The sequence below is a fragment of the Mesocricetus auratus genome, unplaced genomic scaffold, assembly GCF_017639785.1.
Source record: "Mesocricetus auratus isolate SY011 unplaced genomic scaffold, BCM_Maur_2.0 Super-Scaffold_4256, whole genome shotgun sequence".
Lineage (NCBI taxonomy): Eukaryota > Metazoa > Chordata > Mammalia > Rodentia > Cricetidae > Mesocricetus > Mesocricetus auratus.
This window is the reverse complement of record NW_024429182.1, coordinates 97,585,616-97,605,077: the sequence shown is the minus strand read 5'-3', so window position 1 is coordinate 97,605,077 and position 19,462 is coordinate 97,585,616. Positions and strand designations below refer to the sequence as shown.

General features: G+C 45.9%; 1 protein-coding gene across 2 annotated transcripts in view; it reads left to right on the top strand.

Annotated features, from left to right (window-relative positions):
• Positions 1–10,861, top strand: part of Fam168a (family with sequence similarity 168 member A) — a 121,660-nt gene extending 110,799 nt beyond the window's left edge. For both annotated transcript variants that reach the window (XM_005074007.4, XM_005074006.4), the window contains 4 exons: positions 5,910–6,052; positions 8,363–8,537; positions 9,709–9,839; positions 10,362–10,861. In XM_005074007.4, the coding sequence (XP_005074064.1) occupies positions 5,910–6,052; positions 8,363–8,537; positions 9,709–9,821 (431 nt within the window). In that variant the 3' untranslated portion in view covers positions 9,822–9,839; positions 10,362–10,861. The remainder of the gene's footprint in view (positions 1–5,909; positions 6,053–8,362; positions 8,538–9,708; positions 9,840–10,361) is intronic.
• Positions 10,862–19,462: the final 8,601 nt, after the last annotated feature.

The following is a 19,462-nucleotide window of genomic DNA, read 5'->3' as shown; positions in this document are numbered from 1 at the left end:
AACCTGAGGTAACTGATGTCGTCACCTTTACAGCTGATTGGCAACACAAAGGACCATCATTTTGAAACTACTGAGTGGAAGAACTTGTGCCCGTGCCCGTGGCAACTGTTGGGCATGAGAATGCCTGTCTTTGGATATGATGAGCACTGGTTTCTGAATTTATGCCAGCAGGAGCTGGACAAGCCCTTAGAAGAATGTTGTAGAAAAGTAACTTACTAGGTAGACTAGGAAAACTCATTGAATTTGTTTTCTTTTAAATATCCAATGTCATTGCTTCTCAGCCTCTTGGCTGAGATCAAGTGTAAAATATCCAGTGTTGGGGCTGGAGAGATAGCTCAGAATTTAAGGGCAATGGACTGCCCTTCCAGAGGACTCAGGTTCAATTCCCAACACCCACATTGCAGCTCACCACCATCTGTAACTCCAGTTCAGGTAACCCAGTGCCCTCTTTGTGTATTAGGCACAAATATGGGGCACATACATGCACACAGTCAAATCTATACACATAAGATAAGAACAAATCTTTTAAAATAATAAATATCCAGTGTCAAACCTGGCATGGTGGCACATGCTTGTAATCCTACCACTAAGGAGGCAGAGGCAGGTGGGTCTCTCTGTAAGATAAAAGATAGCCTGGTCTACATAGTGATTTCTAGGCCAAGGCTACATGTTGAGCTCTTTTTTTTGTTTTGTTTTGTTTTTTGTTTTTGTTTTTGTTTTTCGAGACAGGTTTTCTCTGTAGCTTTGGAGGCTGTCCTGGAACTCACTTTGTAGACCAGGCTGGCTTCGAACTCACAGAGATCCGCCTGCCTCTGCCTCCCGAGTGCTGGGATTAAAGGCGTGCGCCACCAACGCCCGGCTTTGAGCTCTTTTCTTTAAGAAATTATCAATAACAACAACAAAACCAGTGTTATTTTCTCCCTGTTGTCTGTGTCCTCACATGTCAAAATCTATTAACTCAGAATGGTGTATTTTTTGTAAATTCTGCTTTCAAAATCAGCCCCTTGTTCAGTCAACATTATAGTCCTATGAAAGTTTAAGTGGACTTTTATCCCACTTTGAAAGTGCACAAAATTCAAAAAGGCAATGTGCCTAATGCTGTATATATAATTAATATGGCAGCCCAGCTGGAAAAAGATAACTTTCAAATTAATATTTTATTCCTCTCAATGAGGTTGGTTTTCCTCTTTCAAAAGGCAAATGAGGTGGGCATGGTAGCTCAGCACCTGTAATCCCAGCTCTCAGGAAGCTGAAGCAAAAGGATCACAAGTTCAAGGCCAACCTAGGCCACATAGCAAGTTTTAGGTCAATCTGAACTACATAGTGAGACTTGGTCTCAAAAAGAGTAATGAGAGAAATGGCAGCTGTCGAGAGTTTTTCCAGGTCTCTCAAGAAGAACTGGATGAACATATTTAAAGTTATATAAAGTAAATTGATATGTACATACTCCACAAATGTGGGTGTAGGTGAATAAAGGCACAGTTACTACAGTGCAGCAGAAAGAGGTCTGGTGTGGAAGATAGAGGACTCTAGACTTGATTCTATATAACTTTGGAAAATTCATGGCTATGCTTGGTTATTAGTCTCTTGAACTGTAAAATGATAGCCTTGGACTAGGTCACTTATAAAGTCCTTGCTAGCTATTGGACCTGATTCTCTCACTTTGAAGCTATGTACCTATTTCCTTCTCACAAAGTCCTCCGTCTCTAGTTGCCCTCGTCAGTAAGCTAGCCTTCGAGGCTTTGCTCACATATCTCTAGTAATAAGGGCTCATTCCTTCCAAAGGTAGTCCTTCCTACATGAGGCAGTTTGGATTGTCAGAATGCCTTGCTTCTTCTAAAAGTCCCACAGATATGTCCAGTAGTCACATCCTGCTCATCCCTCCTAGACAGGTTGTCAAGTTTCTAGATTGGACAAAATATATCACTCTTTCAAGCAAGCAATATATAAATGGTTGTAATTTTTTAAATGGATTTGAGATTATCTGACTGACTCATGCAGGCTCACAAAAGCTCCTCCAAGCATTCAAATTTTGTTGCCTTTTAGTACCACAGTACATTGAGGACACTTTGACCAATTCCCACCAATTTAACCAGTACTTGTTAAATCTAAAGCCAGTTCATAATTAGATATCCCTCCTACTTATTCAGTGCTTTAGTGTTAACCGCCAACAAGGAGACTTAGAGGTCAAGATAAGATTCAGACATACAGGCTGGGCGGTGGTGGCGCACGCCTTTAATCCCAGCACTCGGGAGGCAGAGGCAGGCGGATCTCTGTGAGTTCGAGGCCAGGCTGGACCGACAGCCTCCAAAACAATACAGAGAAACCCTGTCTCGTAAAAACCAGAAAAAAAAAAAAGATTCAGACATACAGTGTTGTTTTGTCCAGACTTTGCCCCATATATAAATCTGATGATCAATAAACCAATTAGTGTAAAAGGCATTCTTGATGTGAAGATCAATGTCTTTGAAGGTAGTGGGGGCTCTACAACTGAACAGAATTTATTTATGACAGAGAAGCAGGGTTGAAGAGAGGGCTACAGAGGCTTTATCTTGCTCATGCACGCAGTCTCTTTGTATGCTCCCATTTGACATAGTCAAAAACTAGCTAGGAACCCGAGACAAACAAGAGGCAGGCATCATAAACAAGACCTCTTTATAAGGCAGAGTTGGCACATCTAGTTGTAGAACTTCTTTGTCTCATGACACTGCCTTCAGTGAAACAGGATACAAAGGCCAGCACACCAGATGCCCAATATGGTACTATAGAAACATTTAACTCAGAAACAGCTCTGCCCAGGGCAGCATCAACTCTGACCTCTAGAGCCAGCTTTCTATGGCTGTAGATATGTTGTGCAATTTTGAAAATTTTGCTGCATTTCTAAGATACAGGTTCTTCCTCAGAATATAAGAGGCTTGAATGGAAGCCCCAAATGCGTTTAAGGTATAGATAGCATCCTTAAGTTCTCATTTTATGGCCGTCATTTCAAAGTAGCTAGCCCTCCGGGGAATGAGTTGGGTCTAAATTTATTTGAGTAAAAATCCTTGAGATGTTTTTGCAACAAACTCAACAGATTCTTTTACTTAGATACACAAAGTAATAAACATTAACTTATATGACATCTAAGTCCAGGACATTAGCCCTAGATTTTAAGTGTTCCCCAGGAATGTGGACAGGTTGCAGATGATGTCCTCATAGAAGTCCTACTGAAATACTAAGGACTTAGAATGTTGGCATCAAAAATGCCCTCTGAAATGATCTAGTCCAAATGAAGAAACTCCCAATACAGGAGGCTAACTCGAAAGGATCTCAGGAAAAAGGCCTGAGCTTAGGTGGTTTCTGCAACCTTAGGAAGATCCTCCTGCCCCTGATGCTAACATTGAGATGCACCGTGGCTACAGCATGCTTCTGTATGCAGTCACTCTCTATGTATTATCTCTCATCTCTGAAGGTCTCATGTTGGAGAACTCCAGATCTCCTCCAGCTCTGCAGTTCTGCTTCCTATCCCAAACTTCTAGAGATATAAAGCAGACTCTAACCAGCCTTTCTTTGGCTGCCATGGCTGTTTAGATACTGATTTGTATTCTGAGCGTGTATGTCTTGTTTCATAACATGAAGAGAGGGAAACATTCTCCAACAAGGTTATTTTTAGATGTGGAAACCAAATTCTACCACATTCTCCTAGAGCCTTTTGATTCTCTTTGTCCAAAGACAAAGGACAGCCCACTTTGTAATGTGGTTGTTTTTGTGGCTTAGATGAGGTAGTGTACCTTTCCTGGGAAAGCTAGAAATTCCAGAGCATGTTCTCCAGGCATATAAAAGAAAGCTGCCTGTATTGTTGGCTTGTTAAAGAATCGTAAAATTTTAGAATCCTGGAGCCTTGGAGTTTGTGTTCCAACTTGGAACAGACCATCGTTACAGTCTAGGTCTTGCCTCTTGTAGTTTTTTAAGAGCAGTCAGTGCTTGTATGCCCTAGGAGAAGCTTACTACTGTCTCTGTGTAGTGAGAAAGAAAGTAATAGCCAATTTACACGGGCCCAGTCAGTCATTCAGTTAGTCAGTTCCCATGCTACTTGTAACCACTGCTCTGTACGTAGTGCATTTGGAGACAGGTGGCTTCTGATTCATGGTATCCTGTATAGAAAAGACACTAAATTGTGGCAAGATCCTCCACATCTTTATTTTGGCTTTTGTTTTTTTGTTTTTGTTTTGTTGTTGTTTTTTATGTCTCTTTGTTTTTTATTTGCTATACTGGAGATCAAACACATAGCTTTGCTAAGATTTCTGCTACTGAAGCTACATCCCCAGCACCCTCATATCTTGTTTTTTACCTTTAAATCAAGGGTCAGTACATTTTCTTTAAAAGAACAAAATAATAGATATTTTAGGTTTAAGGGTCATATAGTCCCTGTAACTACCACTGTGGCAGAAACAGGTAGGTTGTTCAGCCTGGTGGTTGGTGCAAGCCTATGGTCCTAGCTTAGGGAGATTGGAGTACAAAGATTGAAAGTTTGAGGCAAGACTAAGTCACAAAGTGAGTTCAAGGCCATTCTAAGAAATATAATAAGATCCTATCTCAAATAAGATTAAAAAGAGTGGGGGGGATATAGTCCAGTGGTAGAGTACATGCCTAGTATGTGGGGAACCCCAGGTACACACACACGAACATGCGCACATTTTGTAGTAAAACAAATTTGTTTTTGTTTTTTGTTTTTTTTTTGTTTTGTTTTGTTTTGTTTTTTTGGTTTTTCGAGACAGGGTTTCTCTGTGGCTTTTGGAGGCTGTCCTGGAACTCGCTTGGTAGTCCAGGCTGGTCTCGAACTCACAGCGATCCTCCTGCCTCTGCCTCCCGAGTGCTGGGATTAAAGGCGTGTAAAACAAATTTGTAAAGTCTTTTACATATTCTATCTTAGAAATTCACCATTTACACTATTATTAAAAACTTTTCCTTTCCCCTCCTAAAACTAAAGTCTAGAGGTTTGGCATTATTTATCCACGTTTGGAGGAAAGCCAGACCTAAGCCCACATCTCTTTTCTTTCAACAAAACCCTGCTCTACCCTGCACCATCCCCATTCCTGTCCTGACTTGTGAACCCTGTTTCTGTCCATCCTTCTGAGATACAGACATAGCCTAGGTTCTAGTCACTGTGTGTCTTCCTGATTCCTAACTTCAGGTGTTTGGGCAGAGGTGACACTTCTCCAAGCCATAAGAAAGAAGGAAAAGGCCAGCTCTACAGAGCAATTTTCAACATCCTAGAAGATAAGGATCTTTGAGTGATGATTTTGTTTGTTTTGTTTTTTGAATTTTTTTTTAACCTTCAAACTTGTGAAGAGCAAGGGACTATGATTGTTGAAGCTCATTAGTGGGAGATAAGAGGAGAAAAAGAGAGAATGAAGCACTCAGGATACACATGTGTGACCAGCTTGGGCTTCATAATGAGACCCTGACTCAAAAACCAAGGAGTTAGAGAACAAGGGAAGTAAGACTGAGAGAGAATTGACAACAGAAAATATCCTGAGATGCTAAGTGAGGAACCAGAACAAGAAAATAGCAAAAGGAAACGGGCATCTGTCAGTATATATCTGCCCTTCTACACAGGCAACTCAGAACTCCAGGTTGTCTGTCAGCTGAAAGGGTCCAGTAGAAACTATTTGGTTCTAGCTTCTGTTTTGGATGAGAGCCCTGAAACTCAGAGAACCCCAAATCATGCTTGCCGTGTTCACCAGGACTGAGGGAGCTGCCTGGGGCCACAGCTGTGGGGTGAGCTCTGTTCTCTTGTCTGACCTCACCTGTGTTTCCAGACGAATTCAACCCATTCTTGTTTGAGGAATTGGTACTGGGTGCCTACTGCCTTCAAGCAGTGCTGTTCTGCCAACTAACTAGAGGTCTCTTTTATTGCCTTGGTACAGGATATACTGCAGGGACACCATACAAGGTCCCACCGACCCAGAGTAATACTGCTCCACCCCCTTACTCCCCATCACCCAACCCCTATCAGACGGCCATGTATCCAATCAGAAGTGCCTACCCCCAGCAGAATTTGTATGCCCAGGTAGGTACACATGGAGGACCTCTTCTGCAGGAGCCTCCAGCAAGGATGGGGTGGCATGGGATGAGGAAGAGAAAAGAGAGTTCATGGGTCTGGCCAGCTATCCTCACTGAAGCAATATTCCCGCAAGACTGCCTTCTCTGCCTCACTTCCAAAGGGTGAAGCATGAAGTCATTTAGGTTAGCAGAGCCCCAAATGTTGGAGGACCATTAGAAATCATCTAGCTCAACTCCTTTGTTGAACAAGTAGAGAAGCTGAGACTGCAGAGGAGAAACGCTTGTCTGAGGTCTCACAGTGAGTTATTGGCTGGATCAGGCTGTGCTATCACTTGTCTTGATCTCCCCTCTTTTAATCTCACACCTCCCTTGATAAAATCTGTGAACCAAGCAGGAAAGAAAAAAAATCCAACGTATGTTACCAGTGCCCACTGTGACCTAAGGTGAGTGATTCTTGTGTTTGTTTGTTTTTGGGTTTTGTTTTTGTTTTTTGAGACAGGGTTTCTCTGTGTAGCTTTGGAGTCTATCCTAGCACTTGCTCTGTAGACCAGGCTGGCCTTGAACTCATAGAGATCTGCCTGCCTCTGCCTCCTGAGTGCTGGGACTAAAGGCATCCGCCACCACTGCCTGGCGTGAATGATTCTTTAGTGTGTCTTATTGGCCCCATTTTGGTTTCTTCTGCTGGAGAATGTGTAGCTATAGGAGGCAAGAGGGAAGAACTGTTTGAGACTCCAACATGGCCATGGCACATTCTTCTGAGATGACAATTCTACATGAGGTATAAATGGTAAGGGATGTTTGGAGTTTGAAAACTAGCTTTGTTGTCAGGCAGAGGTGGTGCACACCTTTAATCCCAACACTCAAGAGGCAGAGGCAGGCCAGTCTGTCGAGTTCAAGGCCAGCCTGGTCTACAGAGCAAGATCCAGGGCAGCCAGGACTACATAGAGAAAACCTGTCTTGGGAAAAATACAAAAACAAAACAAAACCCAAAACTAGCTATACTGGTGCTGGAGAGATGGTTTGGTGGTTAAGAGCACTTGCTGTTCTTGCAGAAGTCCTGTGTTTGATTCCCAGCACCCACGTGGCAGCTCATAACCATCTGTAACTCCAGTTTCAAGAGATGCAATGTCCTCTTCTGGCCTCCATGCAAGTGGCACACAGACATACATGCAGGCAAAACACACACACACTTATTTATATGTATTTAAACAACTAATAGAAAACATTTTCTTTTAAACTAGCAGTGTTGCAGAGTATACTACAAAACTAGGGCATGACAACATGTGCCTTTAATCCTATAATTGGGAAGAAGTTCAAGGTCATCCTCAGCTACATAGTGAGTTCAAGACCAGTCTGCTTGGAAAATAAATAGATAAGTAAGTAAATAGAAAAACAGGAGGCCTGGATCAAGTTTTCTCAAGTTTGACATAGTATCTTAGCCTATGTTCTCTAACCTCTAAGGGTACAGTGAGACTTTTATTATTAACTATTAAAACCAGAGAATTTCTGAATTAATTTCAGATGCTTCTGTCTGCTCCCAGAGCTCAGGAGGCCATAAAATGTAGCACCCAAGAAGAGCCATGTGATCTGGGAAGGGGAATATCACTCTAGAGACACCTTGGGAAATGCTACCCAATATTGATATAACAAACATAAACCAACAACATTCACATCAGTGTGTGAATGCCATTAATAATATTTCTGCTTGAGCCTGGCGTTGGTGGCACACGCCTTTAATCCCAGCACTCGGGAGGCAGAGGCAGGCAGATCTCTGTGAGTTCAAGGCCAGCCTGGTCTACACAGTGAGTTCCAGGACAGCCTCCAAAACAATACAGAGAAACCCTGTCTTGAAATACCAAAGTAATAATAATAATAATAATAATGATGATGATGATGATAGTGCTTCTGCCTATGTGGCAGTGTTCTGGTGTCCCCATGTTGAGAAACTTACTATATTCCTTACTGTTAAATTAGGGGCAGCTTGTAGACGAGCCTTCGAATCAAATTTTGAAAAAGTTTAAATGTTAAAACCAAGGCTAAAGGAGAAAAAGCTCTTACTCACTAATTCTTTGTAGCCACCTTAGGGTGCAACAGGATAGAGTGAAGGGGACGTTATTTTTCTCACCGAGCTAAGCCACAGCACTGAACTGACCCAGCTGCAGAGTGAGACAAAGCAGAGCCCCAGCCTAGACTTGTGCCAGAGCTTCTGTTCCCTGGTTGCCTAAAGCCTGGGGAAGGCAGCTTCCCCGCCCCTTCTCCTCTCCTCATCCTGCCTACTCTCTCCACGAACCCGTGTGACCTCAGCCTCTCTTCCCAGGGAGCCTACTACACACAGCCTGTGTATGCCGCCCAGCCCCATGTCATCCACCACACCACAGTTGTCCAGCCCAACAGCATTCCCTCTGCCATCTACCCAGCTCCTGTTGCTGCTCCCAGGACCAACGGTGTGGCCATGGGCATGGTAGCAGGCACCACCATGGCAATGTCAGCAGGTAAGAACCGCTCACTGTCTTTCAGGAATCCCTCACACTGGAGAACAGTCATGGAACTGGCTGCAGCCAGCATGAGAAATCATGTGCTAGGGCAGGAGGCTTCCCAGGAAGCCAAGGAGGGGACCTCTAAAATTTAGAAATTTAGGGTCTAATTTAGAGTCTAAATTAGTTGAAGGAATAAGGAAGATTTCACACAAGGTGACCATATTGAGCAGGGCCTTGTGTAGGGGTGAATGGAGGCCAAGCAGAAGGCTCAAAGTGTGGTAATACATTCTCAGGATGGAAAGGGCTAAGGCCTGTAGGAAATGGTGCTGGGGCGGAAGAGTGGCTGCCACCATTGGTGAGGACATGATTGTGGGAAGGCTTGAGTGTTTTCAGGTGAGGGAGCTAACAGAGCTTGCAGTAGGGGAGAGACAGGGTGGGGTTTGAACTGGCTGTAGGCTGGATCAGGAGAAATTACTGGAGAGATGTTAGCAGTAGGCCTCCAGTGGCAATAGGGAGCCCAGGGAAGAACACATAGGCACACTGTTAATCAGCAGACAGGAGTATAAGGACCATTCCTATCATGAATTGTGAGAGCTGAGAGAAACAGGAGTCCCTGGAGACCCTTTCTGGTGATAAGACCTGCCCTTAAGGAACCCTGGGGATAAAGGTGGGAAGTGTAGCCTTAGAAACATTGGCACTCCCACGAGGGGCATGAAAATCAGAGGGTTGTGACTACCTTACAGAAACGCAAGTTTTAAAAAACCAGCTAAGCTGCCATCTGAAGGAAGAGCGCTCAGTACACAAACAAGCTACTAGGTGCCTGCTCAGTGCCAGCCTGTTGTTAAGGTCCTGGGAAGGAAAGGTCCTTAAGGCAGAACAGAGCCCTGCCCTTAAACTCTACGTGTGTGTATGTAGAAGATTGAACCAAGAAAGATAACCGTTCCTACCTACTCAATGTGTCCAATAAGAAAAGCATGCAAATAAAAGGGAAATTTCCTAAGAATAATGATTCTGTCTCCCAGCCTGGTAAGGTGCAGAAAGGATGTTGCTAACCAGGCAGTCTGGGGTAATAGGTACAGGGACAAGAAGAACAGTCATGTAAAAGACTGCTTTCTTCCTCTCCATCCTTGTACCCATGTTGTGGGTTAGAGGTTACTCAGGTTTCCTCTTTTCTCTCGACGCCCAGGTACCCTGCTGACCACACCCCAGCACACTGCAATTGGGGCGCACCCTGTCTCCATGCCCACGTACAGGGCCCAAGGAACCCCTGCGTACAGCTATGTGCCCCCGCACTGGTAAAGCCTGCAGCCCATCCAAGTGAGTAGGGCCAGGGACAGGGGAGAAGGGAGGGACACATACAGGAATTGAGTCTGAAGCACAGGTGTCATAAAAGCAGGTACTTGTTACCTACTCAAGGTTCTTTAATGTCACCCTTAATATTAGCTATCACTTTACAAACATTACAGTCCTCATGGTAGCTCTGATCTTTAGCTCTACTTTTTAGAAAAATACACAGTTCAAAATCACTTAGCCAATTAAAATTGAGATGGGACTTGCTCTTGTCCTCTGTTACTGAATTCTATACTCTCTGTGGCCTTCAGATGTCTTTTAACTAGAGACTCAGTTCTTCAAATGAAGTCTTGTCTAAACCATATACCAGCTCTAATTGTAGCCAAGTAGAGACCCTGACCCCAGCTCCCTCACTGTCCTCAGCAGCTCACATGATTTCCATGGACAGAGAGCCTGCTGCTCCCCTGGGAAGGCATGGGGGAAGGGGGCCCAGAGATTTCTCAAGTGGCCTGCGGAGTGTCTCTCTAATAGTGTCCCTTCCTCCCCCAGATCTGGAGTCACATTGTATGCAACTACTCAAGTCTTACACCGGTGCTGGAGCAGTCCCCTAACAGCACCACCTCTATTTGCAAGAAGAGTCAACGGAAGTGCAAGGGTCACTTTATGCATCTTTAATGGTTTTGATTTTTATTTTTGGTTTTTGTAAAAGCTGCTTTTTCTAATCTCCTAGGAGCCTCCCCCTCGTGCCTCCCTCTTAGCCACTGCCCTTCTGGCTCTAGCCCCTCTTCCTACCTGGCCAGGCCCAGTCCTCTCTGCACTCTTTCCTTCCCTGAGCATCCTGTCCCTGGGATCCCAGTCTAGTAGCAAGCAGAGAGTGAGGTTTATTGCGATGGTTCGTCTAAAGGCTAGATTTCATTTGGAGAGCATAACAGATGTGGCCCTCAGGTCTGGGGTAGGAACTTGGAGCTAACAAGGAGGCCACATCTCTGTCAGATTGTCATTTTGCTAAAGCAAGATTAGTTCAAATACAAAGAAATATCTTCTGAGAACCATCGCAACAGACTAAGAACAAACTACCTGGTTATGTAGGAATGTTATCAGCAGCTTCATGTCCCCAGGCTCAGAGCCTGGGAAAGCAGAGAATCTGGGGAAGGGTGGAGGGAGGGAGGGAGGGAAGGAGGGAGGGGGAAGAGAGGGAGGGAGGGAGGGGGGAGGGAACTGGGGAAGTAGTATGAAGAAAGGGCAAGAGGGTACTCAGCTCTGGTTTGAAAGGTTTCTGGCCACATTGCTGGCCTGGACCTTGTGATTTGCACAGTGATGTTAACTGACCTGGCACTTCCTCCAGAGATGCTTTGACCTCAGACCTGCCAAACAGTTGCATGGTGGTGGGATCCAAGCATCCACAGGGTTTGGAAGGCCAGGTGCCTGCATAATCCCACCCTCAGCCCGAGCCGTGTGGCCCCACTCTGAGGAGCTTCCCCCTCAGAAGTGGAACAGTGGCATTTCTCTCCTTCTGCCCTTCCCAGCGCCGGGGCTCACACGTCTGTCTGTGGGGCTGGCAGGCAGGCCAAGCTCTTGGTTACCTTGTGCCATTTCACGGCCAAAGTGAAGGAACCACATTCCAGGTGGGAGCTGGCGGTTCTGAAGGTCAGGATAGTGAAGGAAAAACAATAGCAATAATCATTTCATACTCATGAACTGAAGGGACCTTAGCATTCATCATCTCACCCATTCCCCTATTTGACAGATGAGGAAACTGAGGCCCGGGGAAGCAGAAAGGACTTCTCTGAGCCTCATAGTAAATTAGCATTAAATGCAGCCTTCCTACCTTTTGGCATTTTGCCTACAAAAATTTAGCAAGGGATGGATTGGCTTGGCTTTGTAAAAATTAAGTCAGCAGTGCCCACATCTGGTGAGCTCTGGAATAACCTCTGGGCTGCTTTCTGCTGTTTTCCCTCACGGACTCCAAAGGTGGGGGTTGAAGACTAGGCAGAGGCCATGTAGGGCAGATAACAGGAACAGAAATACATTTATTTGGAAAGCCTGTGAAGACATCTGGAATGTTTATCCTGAGCCTGACTCCACCTCTAGGAAAAGGAGCAGGTGGGCTGGCTGGAAGAGGCTGCGCACTTAGGAGAGTAACCCTTTATCCCAAGAAGAAAGGAAGAATGGGCGCCACCAAAAAAGGAGGACAAGGATGAGGCCAAGCAGAAGAAAGGGGACTCCTGGGACAAGCAGAGCCAATAGCCTCACTAGGTGGAAAAGGAGTACCTTACTGTGTAAAATTGGATCATTGGTAACGTTTGAGACTCAACTATTTTCATTTTAAATTCATGTGAACTTGGACATCACCTTCCTCCAATTTCCCATATTCCCCTAAAGGAATAAAAATGGAAGCCCTTGAGCTGGAGTGACCTCAGAAACAGTCTGACTGTTCCCAGGAGATCAGAGTCCATCAGTATCTGTGGCAGAGAGCCAGAAGTTAAGGCTCCTACTTTCCTGACCTTCCAGGAACTTCAGAACCAGGAAGAGAAAACTCGGCTGCTCTGGGGTGCTGACAGGTTTTCTTTTAAAACAAAGTTTTCCAGTGTTGGTCTGCTTTTTACAATGCCTCCTCCTACCCTCTTTGGTTTTGTAGAGGTGGATGAAGGTTGCTATAGATTGTCTTATGTTTGAAAAATGCCAAAATAATAATGGCAGTAATAATTATAGGATACCTTTGCACGTGTCAGGTGCTTCATAGATGTCAACGCACTTCACGGCCTGGGATGGGCTGACCCTGAGAGCAAGCCACAGGGTCAGTTATTCCGCCCACTTGGGAAATGTAGAAACAGATCCTAGATGGAAATGATCCTAGATGGAAATTAAATGGCCCAAAGTGAGCTGTATGCTGGAATCCTGGAGGCTTCCTAGACCCTGTGGCCTTCAGGTGACCTAATAGAAGAAAAAAAAAAAAAGGAGACCTAGGAATAAATGACCTCTTATCGTTTGTTCTTTCCACACCTGTATGTAAATGATATTTGTACCCCTCACCATTCATGTGGTTTATTCCTGAGATAAAGGCATGGTGCCTGCTATTTAATGCATAGAGAACCCAAGGCTCAGAAAAGGACAGGGACTTTCTGGTAAGGAGTACCCTGCTGGCTCTAGTTTCTCCAAGTCTGATCTACACACAGCTTCATGTTCTGAAGCATCTATGCTCTGTACCCATCTTAGACATAGTCTGTGATTCAAGATCAGAAAGGCTCCAAGGTGAAAATCAAGTATTGACATGCTATAGTCTAGAGGAACCAAACCAATTAACCTTTTCTCAGTAAGAACACAAGAGCCCAGTTCAAATGGCCTTACCATTTTGTTTGACAGAGATCACAAGTCTGGCCAAGCTTGGAGAATCATAGCAAAGTGACTGAGCCCCAGAGCACAGTGTGTGTGTACCTCAAGTTAGGTGAGCACAGCTCTGGCAGGGCCATAGGACCCTAGCAGGAGTACCCTAGGTATCATCTGAAGGTTCTGGATGGTTGAGTGGTCATAATAGATGAGGCCAGGAGCTGGAAGGGACCCCTCACCATAGGACAAGGGGTGTGCACATGACACCATGAGCTGCCACACTGGCATCACCACACACACACCTTATCAACACCCCTGCCTCTCCCCAGTGCAAAGCTGAGGTAGAGGTAGCTCTGTTCACCAGCCTCCCTGGGCACTATTTGGCCATTTTCATCAGCCCTGGGCCAGGAAGTCTGGGTCTGGAAACTGGACTACCATCAGTGAGTGAAAGCCTGAAAGTCTTGCCATGCTTTACAAACACAACTGTTTTTCTTCCTTCTTGTCCTGACAACTCAAGTGCATACCCCCTTCCCTGAGTACTCATCAGGGACACACATCTGTCTGTCCAGACTTCTTTTTTGTATGTAAAGTACTTTGACACTGATTGCCAAATTGTTGACTTTAAAGATGGGGTGGGGGTTCATGATGTTCTGAAGGGTAAGAGACTTGCTAAAAGGACACATAGCTCATGAGTGAAAGAGCCAGGATTTGAACTCCTAATCATCTGCTCTTCCTGCTGGGTCTCTTTGAGTGTAAGTTTGTCTGGAGAAGGAAAGGGAAACCTGCTGCCCAACACAGAGGAAGAATTTATGGAGACTTGCGGGAGTTCCTGTGTACCAGTTGGGCAGATTTTTGAGAATTTCTGCTTTAGGCTGAGACTTGTAATGGGCCCTGGGGACCCAGAGATAGATCCAGCTGAGAAGTTGCCACAAAAGACCTAACTCAGAACACCAGAGGTGACACTGCCCAGTACTGAGGATGATGAGGTCAGTGCCAGGCATCTTTGAGGGAGGAGTCTTGCTTCTGGGAAGGCTGCACACACCGACTCTCTGACTCCTGTCTAGATCCAACAAGGCACTTCAAAGAACATGGCATAAGCCTGAACTGAAAGCATGTCTGGACTGGAGTCCTCAGGTTTGCTTGTTCACCAGTGAGAACCAGGTCCCAGGCTCTGTGTAGCCCAGTGCTTTGTGGCCATCTAGATGATTCCATGTAAGATCTAGAGATTTCTTTGGAAAGCTTTGCTCTGTCCTGAATAGCCTTCAGAAATGAGTCATGGGGAGCACAAAATAGGACAAGTCCCTTGGTCACCATTCTGGCATCCTTATTGCAGACATGACACATCAAACTAGGCATTGGCTGAACGTGACTTAGTTCCCTGCATATCAGGTATCTTGCCCCTGCTATGGGCTCTGTGGTCTTCTCAGCATTCTGGCTGGTTAGTCATCCCATGTGTGACTCATGTTCAGTGAGCTCTACCTTTCCATATCGTGTTAACCATGTCAGCACCAAGTGTGTAGCCCCCAGTATCTTGTCAAGCTTGGGAATCTAGAGAAGGGCAGTCAGGGTAGGAGTGGACAAAGAAGAGCAAATCAGTGGGAGAAACTTAGCCAGGCTCATAGGACATCTCTGGACAGGCTTCTATGAATATTCCAGGCTGGCAAAAGGCTTGCCCTTTCCTACCCCTGCTCCCTCTCCAAGAAAAAACACTGGTGAAATCTGGCATTATGTGGTTCCACAACTCAGCCTTTCACATTCCCAGCAGGCCGGCTTTAACATTCCATGGCCAGACTTACCTGAGCCAGACTTGGGTCCCACTCCCTCAGTTTCTCCTGTGGGTATTTCCTAATATATCAACTGTTGATGCCAGTCACAAGGCCAGCCAAGAACAGTTGAGACTGGTTGCCACAGAGCCAAAGAAGGACATAGCAGCACCTGCTTTGTTGTGGCAGCTACATCAGTAGTCCTTAGGTATCCTTGCTGTAGCAGTGTGTCCCTTTATCCATTCCAGCCTGCGGGCCAATTTTCCTTCCCAAGGGAACAGATAAAACAGCTTTACAGATAGCAGCAGCCCACAGGAATCAAAGGAGTGAAACCTGCTCTGGGCTTAACCCTTGCATCCTCTATCCTCGACCCCAGCTCAGCCATCCTGGCTCCAGCCATCCTCCTCATGCATGAAAGTCAGACTAAGTAAAGAGTAGGACTGGCCCAGAGACCTCAGGTCAGCCAGATCCACTGGATCTGTCTTGCTCCTTACAAGGTGAGGCAAGGGAAGGTCCCCTGCACCTTGGAGTTATCTTTGATCTTCGAAGGCCCAAGGCCTGTCCCCTTCCTGTCTTCAAGGCATCTGTACCCCTCTTTCATATCACATGACAGAGAAGCTTGTTCTCACGGCATGTAACATCTCTGTGAAGAGAGCGTTGTGTATGATTTTGTATTTTTTAATTCATTTTAACCTACAGGTTGGAATCTAATTTTTAAATTTTATTGGAACTCACATTTTAAACAAATAAAAGCATTGAAAAATAATAATAATTATAATAAGAAACCTTTGACCGGTGTCTTCCAAGTAGTTTGATCAAATAATTTATAGGTGTTTTCAAAACACAGCCTGGAGTGTAAAGATTGGAAAGCCCTGTGGCCATACTTGTGTGTATGAAGTGTAAATCTGGTTTTGTTGTTTTGGATTCCTTTGGGTTTTGTTTTGTTTTGAAGATCAGATAGTGATCATTCTGAAAAGTTGAAGCCAAGAGTTTGTAACTATATGATATTTACTGTAAGCTGTAGAACATTCAACAATTATTAAAAAAAGTTTCCCAAAAAACAACAACAACAACAACAACAACAAAAAGTGGTTCTTGGGTGAGGGAGGCACAGACCACCTCGGGCCAGTGAGTGCCTGCGCTTCTCCTCCAGGCAAGTCTAAGCTGCTTTTCACCTGAGTACACACCTGGAACCCCAGTGCTTTGGAGACTAAGGTAGGATTGCAACATGAAGGCTGTCTCAAACTCCTGGGGAGATTCTCAGGGGTTAGAACACAGGCTGCTCTCACAGAGGTCCAGAAAGACCCACAGCACAGTCGTTCACAACCATGTATAGCTCCTGTTGCAGAGGATCCCATGCTGCCTTCTGGTCTCTGGGACACCAGGCACACAGGGTACACTTGCATGCAGGCATTCATACACATAAAAACCATACACACCCGAGAGAAAGACTCTCTGTGCTACTTGTCTTCTCGGGACTAGGATCAGGCAGTATATGGATGCTGTGGAGTGTCAGGTTCAGCACTTGGACCAGATAATGTGATGGAACCCAGGGAAGATGCTAAAGAGCTGACATGTAGGCTGGAGAGCCGCTCAGTGGTGGTGTGCTTGTGTGGGAGGGCTCCTGCAGCATAAAAAAGAAAGAAAAGTAAACCCTGCCATCGCTGAGTGTCTTATGGCTGGTGCTTGCTGCTCACTTCTTGTTGGTCTTTGAGGTCCTCATGTTTGCTGCAAGAGAAGCTCTGCTATTTGTCCCGTATGGGAGGGCTGGGAGAGCAATGACAGGAAAGTTGGAATTCATACTTGGTCCATGGTTTGCCCATCTCAGGTGTTTTTTTGTTGTTTTGTTTTTTCCTTCTCCTCTTTCTAAAGATTTATTTATTATGGTGTTCTACCTGCATGTATGCCTACATTCCAGAAGAGGGCACGAGATCTCATTACAGACAGTTGTGAGCCACCATGTAGTTGCTGGGTATTGAACTCAGGTCCTCTGGAAGAGCATGCAGTGCTCTTAACCTCTGAGCCATCTCTCCAGCCTGAAGTTGGTTTCTTGAAGGATGGGGTCTTCTCCTCACAAAGCAGTGAAGGAGTGTCAGGAAACCAAGGGGAGTTTGGTGACTTATTGCAGGGCCATTGACATCCACAGGGCCTCATAAAAGGAGTCATTAAGGACTCTTTATTTTCTCCTGTACATTTGAATCTCCTGTCCCTTCAGGGTGACGCTACTGCGAATGCTGCTCAGGCTTTGTCTAAGTTACTTTTCTATTGTGACCAAAGCAACTTACACAAGAGTTTATTGGGCCTTAAAATTTCAAAGGTCCATAACCATCATCATGGTGGGGAGCCTGGAGCTGGAGCAGTAGAGGACTCACATCTTTATCCAAAAGTAGGTAAGCAGATGGGAGAGAACACATAGGAACTACCTAGGAATGGCATGGGCTTTTGTAACCTCAAAGCCTTCCCCCAGTGACAATTTCCTCCAACAAGGCCATACCTCCTAATCCTTCCCAAACAGTTGCACTAAACTGAGGACCAAATATTCAAATAAAGGAGTCTTATGGGGCCGTTCTCATTCAAACCACAAGAGGGTTGGTTTCTTAGGCAACCCAACCACTTTTCTTTCTCAGGGCCTGGCCTTGGCAGTTCATGTTCCACAACTAACAGGCCAAAGACTCAGTATGTTCAACTGTAGGAAAAACTGGCCAAAAGTGATCACTCCAAGAGACTGAAGCCGGGTGTCCGCCACCATGTTTATATTGCAGAAGGTGATGTTTGAATAGTTGGAAGACTTTCCAAGGGCTAGAGATGCAGCACCAAGACAGAGCTTGCCTAGCTTGGGTAAGGCCCTGCATTCCATCCCAACACTGCAAGGACCAGTAGAATCCTCAATAGGGTGGGGGACAGACCTACTGGACCAGTGGACATACCTTGGCCCATGCTAGAGCGGGACTGGAAATTGGTACACCTCCCACCAACCCTCACTGTCGCCTGATACCCTTCCCAGCCTTCTATTCTGTCCATGATCCATCGTGCACCTGGTGAAGGGAGGAGAGGGAGCCTTATCTGGGATAGGGTGGAACAGCTTAGGCTCATCTCTAGGTCACAGCAGCAAGGCTGTTGTCTAGGAGAGGGGAGAGAGCTAGACGTTGAACCCCAATGCCTGCTCTTCCCTTCAGCTCCCACCTCTACCCACTGAGAAGGCTGCAGGGATTTGTAGGAAAGTTTCCAAGAGAAGGTGGGGCTGTCACACATCATCTCTCACCGCTTTGTCCTGATGTTGGGAAACTGCATGGCACAAGAAGCCAATGAGGAAACAAGTCATTCCTTCAGCAAGCGGAGCAGCATAATCTACTGCTCATGGTGATAGGAGCGCCCTTGCCTGTCTGGAAGCCTAAGCGTGTTATTCCCACCCCAACTGGTATCTGAGTGTGTCTCTAATCTAGGCTTCCCAGAGAATGGATGGGCCCCACCTCCCGCCTCGCCCTCCAGGAAACACACTTATCCTTATACACCACCCAAGTGGGCTGTGTTAGCCAATCCTAGATAAGTGGGGTGCATGAGTGGACTAGCTGAAGGGACGGGCAAATTTAAGAAGCCAAAGCCTGAGATACAGCAAGTGGATGCCAAGTGTGCCCTACAGCCATAGGGGCCATTTCTTTGAGTACACCAAGGGACACTGTCCACACCCAGTTCACACAGTCCCACAGAAGACTGGGTCCCCCAAGGATGTATGGGGAAGTAGGGACAGGTGGGCACTCAAAGCATGTGTCCATCCTGACAAAGGTGGCTTTTCTTTTTGTCACCTCCATTCCCACCACTGCTAGGCAAGCCTCGGTTTCTGCCCAGAAAGCTGTCCTCAATGAAGTCCCAGTACAGCCACCTGGACCCCTCCTTTAGGCCAGGCTTCCACACCACACAAGTTCTATCAGGTTCTAGTCCTTTAGCCTCTATGGGACAGCTAGTAGTGTTGGCCTGTGTTACTCTGTCCTTTGAAAACGGGTTCCTCTGTGTAGCCCTGGCTGTCCTGGAACTCACTCTGTAGACCAGGCTGGCCTTGAACTCAGAGATCCGCCTGCCTCTGCCTCCTCCCAAGTGCTAGGATTAAAGGTGTGCACCACCATCTGGTACTCTCTCCCATGTTAAACAGTATACCATATTAACAAAACTAACCTAAGGCCCCACCAGCCATGTGGCTTTGGTATGGGATGGTGCCCCTTGATTTACCTGGCATTGGCTCAGCTCTCACCACATCCCTTAGGAATCTCACCAAGGCCCTATCCACCCCTCACCCAGGGAACATGACCGCCTCTCTGGCCTCTCAGCCAAACTTTCCCCCAAACTATACCCTTTCTTGGCCACCAGGACCCTGATCGATTTCTTACTGCCAGGCCCTAGGGTCTGCCCTGAGACTTTTTTCCAAAACATGGACCCTCCCTGCCCAGTTGGCTGTAAATACCCATCTGAATATTTGTAAGCTATTTCTGTCACCCAGACCTATCTTCCCAGAGCTCTGAGGCTTCACATCAAAACACCTTGGACGTGACTAGGAGCTAATCCCCT